Below are 6,703 nucleotides of genomic sequence, written 5' to 3'. Positions count from 1 at the left end.
TGTATGTGCTGCTGACGGCAACAGCGGAGGTCAGCGTGGGCAGCGGTGCACTCGCGCGTGTGCATAGAGGTACCCAGGCAAGGTGCTTCTGGTAGCAGGTGAAGAGATCCCCCGATCCCCACCCCTGCATCTGTGGATCCAACCAGCCTGGGGTCCTCTGTGAACCACGGGAGACTCAGAGCAGTGCCTCTTGGGTTGTGGAGGGTACAACCACACGCTGCTCCCACTGGAGGTAAAGGATCTCCCGCGCCTTCCCCCCCCCCCCCCCCCCCCCCCCGCCCCACCTCCGTCCCAGGAGGACAACTTGAGGCCACTAGAGGGAGTCCCACATTGGCCAGAGTGAGGAACAGGATAGTCCCCAGGACAGAACCCAAGAGTGATGTTGAGGGGGATGCCCCTCCTGGTGTGTCCCCAGCACTCCCCCTGAAGCTGGCTGGAGCTTGGGTTCTGCCATCTGCCTAGTCATGGCTGTCCTTGGAGGGTGGACCAGCACAGGAGAAAGCCCATCAGTCCACCACTGACTGGCGGGGCCAGACTGAAGAAGGTAAGTCCCTGAGCCCAGGCTGGGGACCACCCCTGGGTCAGCCTGGGCCAAGGGTGCTGACCTCCATTCCCCTGCGCTCTGACAGGGAGAGCGGGCAGGGATCTGTGAGGTTGACCTCCACTTAACAAAGCCTGCGCTTTCTCCCCTTGGGGCTCCGTTTCCCCAGAGGTAATCTGAGGATACTGCGCAGTATGGCCTTGGATGAAGGGTCTGCCATGGCTCTCTGCTGGGTTTCTAGGGAAGGAGGAAGATAGTCCCCACCCGAGAGCTCACCAGTGGCCCAGCATCCCGCAGGCCGGATATAAATGACTGCTGGTCACGTACATGCAGGGGGTCTGACGCCCCATCCGCGCTTTGGCCCCCCCAAGCCTTTCTTTCTCACCAGACTGCCCAAGTCATAGGACACTGGTAGCTGGAGGCTAGAGACAATTCCAGAGTGGATTCTGATGTGGTCAGGCTGGCGCACAGCAAGGAGGGGTGAGTCCGTGGTCAGAGCAGTGCAGCTACTGTGGGGCTAGGGGTCACTAGGCTGAGAGGGAGGCCCATTATCAAGCAAGCCACAGCCCCTTGGCCCAGCCTCGCTCCCTGCCTTTGCCACTGTGGGACCCTTGCAGCTGTGTGGTGAGAAAACAGCCATTCTGAGGTGCTGTCTAGGCATTTCCAGCAAGACAAGCCTGCTCACACTGAGTCCAGACATTTAGCTAAGAACCCAAGCTTAGGGTGTCCACCACAAACTCCTGCCTCGTGTTTCCCTAGGCGCCTTTTAAACTGGCCGTTCAGAATTGAGCCTACAAAAAATGAGTGACCCCTGCCCCAGCCACGTTATAAGTAAGGGGCATATGGCACCCTGCAGTCTCTCTTCTGCTCTCTCCTGATCTGGGATAGAGAACTGCCCTCCCCCTGCTCACTGCACCCCTGTTCTAGGATCTGGAAGTAACAAATCTTTTGACTTCCTTTGTGTGAGTGTACTGAAACTGTGCCTTCCCCAAAGTAGCCCTGGGGTTTTCACGTCCCCAGAGTGGGAGCTCAGATGCCAAGTTACCTGCGGACTCCATGTGGGTGGCTTGTGCACCCTAATGTAGACAGTCATAAACTGCACATTTTTATTTAAGAGAGAGCGCGTGCGCAAGTGAGTGAGGAGAGAGAGAGAATCCCACAAGGGGCAGAGAGAAGCGGGGCTCGTGCTCACCCGAGGTGGGGCCCAAACTCACAAACCATGAGATCATGACCTGAGCCAAAGTCAGATGCTTAACCTACTGAGCCACCCGGGCGCCCTAAGCTGCATGTTACTGACACACCACCTCCGGTTTCCAGCCCTTGCTGCCCTGGGGGAGTTTTAGAGGAGGAGGGCATGTTTGGAGAAACACAGTCCTCTTCCTCCTGCAGCCCCCTCCCCTCCCCCTCACAAGTGTCCTACCTTTGGTGCCCACTCCTGCTTCCCCCCTCTTTACCCTCACACATCGAATCCCATTTTGGCATCTGCTTTCTCAGAGGGCTGTCCTCTGAGTGCATCCTGGCTCTCCTCCTCCGTGTCCAAATAAACCCTCAGAAGAGAGCTGAAATTCCTTCACGACCGACCAGGAATAGTGCCATAGGATTGACCTTGATGTGGCTCTTCCCAGGGTACCTGGACTCAGACCTTCCACTCAAAGAAATGGGCAGTGACAGCAGGGCTTCAGATGAAGGAAAGCATTTTGAGGTTCCCAAAGCCCAGACTCTGCCCCCGGGACATAAAGCAGGAGCCACAGAGGCATGCATACCCGGGCCGAGTCTAAAAATCATGTGGTCTTTATTGTGATGATGGCAGTTTCCTAGGAGGAGCAAACGTGGGGTGTTGGGAGTGGCAACACAAGCCACTCTAGAACCATCTTTACCCTTCCCCTGTCCTCAGCCAAAACAGGCCGAAGGAGGTCCCAGCCCCAGACTCCAGCCCAGGGAGGGGCTGTGGGAGTGGGGTCAGGGTCAAAAGTCACACGGAGCCCAGTGACTGTCAAGGCAATTTGGGCGGAAGGCAGAGAAGGGGCCCCTGCGCAGCCCCAAGTACCCCAACACAGAGCAGAGGGGAATTAGCCTGGGGCCTGGAGTGTGCAATCCTCAGATCCCAGCCTTAGGGTCCCCCTAAAAGGGGTGAAGGAGGGGTGGGGGGTGCTAGTCCTGAGGCTGATCTGAGCACCGAGCCCCAGCCCACAGCGCCGGAGGCCAGGAGAGCCCAAAGGGTTGATGAACATCGGTGGGGTCTGGGCTGTGCCTGGGGAGGGGGGGGCAGGACCACCAGTGGGTGTGGGAGCCAGTAGGCACCTGAGGGCTGCTGCATGGAGCAGAGTCCCAGAGAGCCCCCCTGCTGCTCCTGGGAGAGGAGTCCAGAGGCAGCCTTGCTCTGTGCCGGTCGAGGCCAAGTTCCAGAACAGCGGGACCAGCCGCTGAAGGGTGTAGGGTGAGCCACATGAGGGTCAGGAGGTCATCCTCCAAGACGGGAGTCGGCAGGGCTACTGGCCCAGCCAGGAGCCCAGGGTCACCTTATTTGCAGTACTCCTTCCTGAACTCTGGAAGCCAAGGGGGACAGGTGGGGTAAACACAAGGCAGACATCCAGCAGGACCGCCCAGGGACTCCTGCCCCCCCCCGGCCGGGGGGGGGGGTGTTGGCTAGTGAGCGTGGGTGAGGTGAGGTACCAGCCCCGCCCTCCTAGCCACTCACCTTTGTCCAAGTCAATGTACTTGGCGGGCAGTGGGCTGTGGGCCAGCTCAGCCCTCTCCTTCAGGATGTTGTTTTTGTAATCTGGTGTAGGCAAAGAGCAGGCTGAGCCTCCTCGCCCCGCCCCCCGCGGGGCTGTGCTTCCCCTAGCCCAGGCCTGGAGCCACAGTCTGTCTTGGTTCTGGGGCCCCCCTCACCTAGTTGGATATCCTCACTCCTGTAAAGAGCCTGGTCTCCTGTGGCCACGGCAAACTCTGCCATGTTCACATCCTTCCTGGAGGTGCGAGGGTGGTGGGTGGTTAGAGCAGGCGGTGGGGTGGAGGGGGGTGGGGGGGTTCTGGTCCCCAGGAGAGCCTGGAGGGGACACTCACCCCTTTGGCTTCCCTGACTTCTTGTCCGAGTATTCGTAGCCTGGGGAGGGAGACTCGAGTTGGGTGCCGTCTCGCCCCCTCCCCAGCTCCCTAGGCCCTGAGGGGCCTTCCCATCCCCGCCCACCCCACATCCCGCTTCTGGTCGGGAAAGGCTTGCTGGCTCTGGCCTCACCCCTGCTCCGGAGAGCCCCAGCTCACCTCCGCGGCGGCGCTGGCGGGTGGCCAGGATGACGGCGATGAACAGCAGAATGAAGAGGAGCAGCGTGGCCAGCACGTAGCCCAGCTGCTGGAAGAAGTGGGCCCGGCCCTCGGGGACGATGACGTTGATGACGCTGCGGCCGCGCACCAGCGTGGGATCTGCACGGGGCCGTACGGGGAAGGCGTCAGGGAGCGCGCGGCACGACCCGCCGAGCATGCACCGGGTCCGGGTCCCAGGAAGGGACAGCCGGCCGCGGCCCACGGTGGGGCCCCCACGGTGGGGGGGGGGGGGGGGGCTCCCTCCCCTCGCCAGACACCCAGGGCCCGGGGTTGGGGCGGGGAGGGGCCACGCGGCACCTGGGCCAGGGGCACCGCTGTGGCTGGAACCGTTGCCCGGCGAGTCCCGCGGGGGCGGCTCAGCGACCGGCTCGGTGACCGTCAGGTGGAAGATGCGGCGCTCGTGCAGGCCGCAGTAGTGGTGGTGCAGGTGGCAGGAGTAGGTGCCCTCGTCGGCGGGCTCCAGCGGCTCGATGCGCAGCGAGAAGTCGCCGCGCGCGAAGGCGTCCGCCCCCACCGCCACGCGGTCGCGCAGGAAGGGCGGCGCGTAGGCGCGGCGCTCACCCGAGGCGTACAGGTCCAGCAGGCGGTCGGCGCGGTCGTGCGGCACCCCGGGCGGCTGCCGGTCCCAGTGCACCACCTGCTGCGCCTCCTCCAGGTGCCGGTCGGTCCACACGTGCGCCCGGTTCACGCAGGTCAGCAGCGCGGGCGCGCCGCGCTCCACCACCAGCACCTCCTTCTCGCCGTCCCAGTGCGCGCCGGCCGCCCGGGCTGGGGGTGCAGGTGCGGGTCAGCGCGCGCGGGGCGGGGAGGGGGCCGGCGGGGGGCGCGGGCGGGGGCGGGCGCACTCACGGTTGTCCGTGACCTGGAGGCGTATGGCCAGGGTCTCGTACAGGTGGCAGTAATGGTGGTGCAGGTTGCAGGTGTACAGCCCCTCGTCGGCCTCCTCCACCGCTGCGGACCCGAGAGAAAACCCAGCGGTGGGGTGCGCGGCCGGCCCGCGCCCCCGCGGCCCCTGCGACCCCCGCCGCGCGCCCCGGGCTCCTTACCGCGGATGAGCAGCGAGAAATTGCCGTCGTGGAAGGCGGAGAGCGGCAGCAGGAGGCGGCCGCGGTCGCGCGGCTCGTACACGCGCTGCTCGCCCGCGGAGTACATGTCTACGAGCCGGCGGGCCGGGCCGCCGCCCGGGCCGCCGCTGAGGTCCCAGTGGACCACGCGCTGGCGGTCGTGCAGCCGGTCCTGGGTCCACACCATTCTCGGGCTCTGGCAGCGCAGCACCGCCAGGGCGCCGGCCGCCCAGCTCACGGTGGACTCGGACACCACGGAGCTGGCGGCTGGCGCGGGCCCTGAGGGCACTGGTGGGGAGGAGGAGTCAGGGGGAGGGAAGGACCCGAGGGGATGGTATAGGGTGGGTCTGGCACGAGGGAGGGGGTGGTCACTAACCTGAGGACAGAAGCACAGCGGAGCCTAGAAGAAGAGGAGAGTCACACTGGGGGAGGGGGAGCGCAACCTGAACCTTTACACGCCCCCGTCATCCACCCGGCCCAGGGCCGTCACACTTGGATCCCTGCGTCCCTCTATAGTCCCTGCCAGGTGGGTGTTAATGAACACCTGCCTCACAGGTGGGGATAAAGTCAGGAGGGCCAGGCCAAGTGGGCGGAGGGGGGTCTCCTTTAGCCCCGCATGAGGGAGGCACCCCTCCCACGCCCCCCCCCCCCCCCCCCCAGTCCTCACAGCCACCTCCCTGGGCTGTGGCACAGCACTTGCCCTTCTGGGGCTGGACGGTGGGGCCGGCTCTGGAGTGTGCGTGTGTGTGTGTGTGTGTGTGTGTGTGTGTGTGTGAGACCAACAGCCCCCCTCAGGAATGGTGGCCACTGTCACCATCACTGCAGCAAGGCCCCCAGAGCACCAAAGCCTGATACCCAAGCTGGTTTGGGGGGGAGGGGGCTCCTGCACGTTCATATCCCACATGGTAGGTGCACCTGCCGAGGGCCATGCCACACGAGCCCTCAAGGGTTCTCAGACAGCTGGGAGCCCTGCCCCGCACCCAGTTCTCAGGGTCGGAGCCCCCTCAGCCTTTCCGAAGGGCAGAGGTCCAAAGCACGAGCGGCTGGACCGTCCGCACCCCACCAGCAAGTTCCTGCTCCAGAGATGGGCCGAGCGCCCGGGACCAGGAGGAATGTGCCGGGTCAGCAGGCCAGCCCAGGAGGCGGGCTCAGGGGGCCTGGGAGCCAGGGGGCGTCTGGAACAGACCCTGTGAGCCGCACCACTCCCAGGCCCCCTAAATCCCCAACCTACTCCTTTTCTGGCCACTGGGAGAAGTGCAGACCTGAGGAGCTTCCTGGAAGAGTGGGGTGCAGGAGGGACCCCAGCGAGAGGCGCCCACCACCTCAGCCTCTGGCTCCCTAATCCGTGTGAGGGAAAGTTCTGGTGGAGATCCAACATAAATCCTCACACCCTCCCGGGTCCTGGGGGGGCCCTTATCCTGGCGAGCTTCTCCCTCGAGGCCCCCCAGACCAGCCCCTTCCCGGCAGGGTGGGAGTGTCCCACCCCTCTGCACTCAAGCTCGGACTGGAGGCTTTGCCCAGAATGGAAACTCCCGAAGACCCGCCTGTGCTCCCACCCCGGACCCTCACCCACCCCGCACTCACTCTGCAGAAGCAACAGTTCCCAGAGCAGGACTTGAGACCGCAGCTCCATGGCGCCCGCCTGGCCCGCCTGCCTGGCTTTGTCTCACTTCTGCTCCAACTCTCCAGAAAAACAGCCCGGCCCCCTCCCCCTCCTTAGCACCCGCCATGACATCACGGAGCCCTGGGCCGGGTCGACAGTCTGCAGACCGCC

General features: G+C 64.3%; 1 protein-coding gene across 2 annotated transcripts; it reads right to left on the bottom strand.

The window, feature by feature from the left end:
* Window positions 1-2,311: 2,311 nt before the first annotated feature.
* On the bottom strand, window positions 2,312-6,631 carry MXRA8 (matrix remodeling associated 8). 2 transcript variants are annotated; one of them, XM_019461054.2, is made up of 10 exons: window positions 6,514-6,629; window positions 5,306-5,329; window positions 4,912-5,217; window positions 4,715-4,816; window positions 4,163-4,633; window positions 3,806-3,964; window positions 3,608-3,647; window positions 3,434-3,510; window positions 3,240-3,320; window positions 2,312-3,087 (listed from the first exon to the last, which is right to left on the bottom strand). In XM_019461054.2, exons 1-10 carry the CDS (start codon window positions 6,560-6,562, stop codon window positions 3,062-3,064), a joined length of 1,335 nt encoding a protein of 444 aa, XP_019316599.1. In that variant the 5' UTR covers window positions 6,563-6,629; the 3' UTR covers window positions 2,312-3,061. The 2 variants fall into 2 exon arrangements, with proteins under 2 accessions (XP_019316599.1, XP_019316600.1); XM_019461055.2 differs by lacking the exon at window positions 3,240-3,320 and having other exon boundaries at window positions 6,514-6,631.
* Window positions 6,632-6,703: the final 72 nt, after the last annotated feature.

Source organism: Panthera pardus, unplaced genomic scaffold, assembly GCF_024362965.1.
Source record: "Panthera pardus isolate Hobbes unplaced genomic scaffold, ASM2436296v1 HiC_scaffold_11, whole genome shotgun sequence".
Classification (NCBI taxonomy): Eukaryota; Metazoa; Chordata; class Mammalia; order Carnivora; family Felidae; genus Panthera; species Panthera pardus.
The sequence above is the reverse complement of the archived record's forward strand: the minus strand, read 5'-3'. Positions and strand labels throughout refer to the sequence as shown.

What these genes read in the sequence shown, in the direction of transcription:
- MXRA8 (XM_019461054.2), bottom strand. Translation starts at nt 6,562, where the DNA reads ATGGAGCTGCGGTCTCAAGTCCTGCTCTGGGAACTGTTGCTTCTGCAG. An exon ending in CCTCCAGGTCACGGACAACC is followed by an intron (nt 4,634 to 4,714) that starts GTGAGTGCGCCC and finishes CTGCACCCCCAG; the next exon opens with CCCGGGCGGCCGGCGCGCAC. An exon ending in AAGTCAGGGAAGCCAAAGGG is followed by an intron (nt 3,511 to 3,607) that starts GTGAGTGTCCCC and finishes TCGCACCTCCAG; the next exon opens with GAAGGATGTGAACATGGCAG.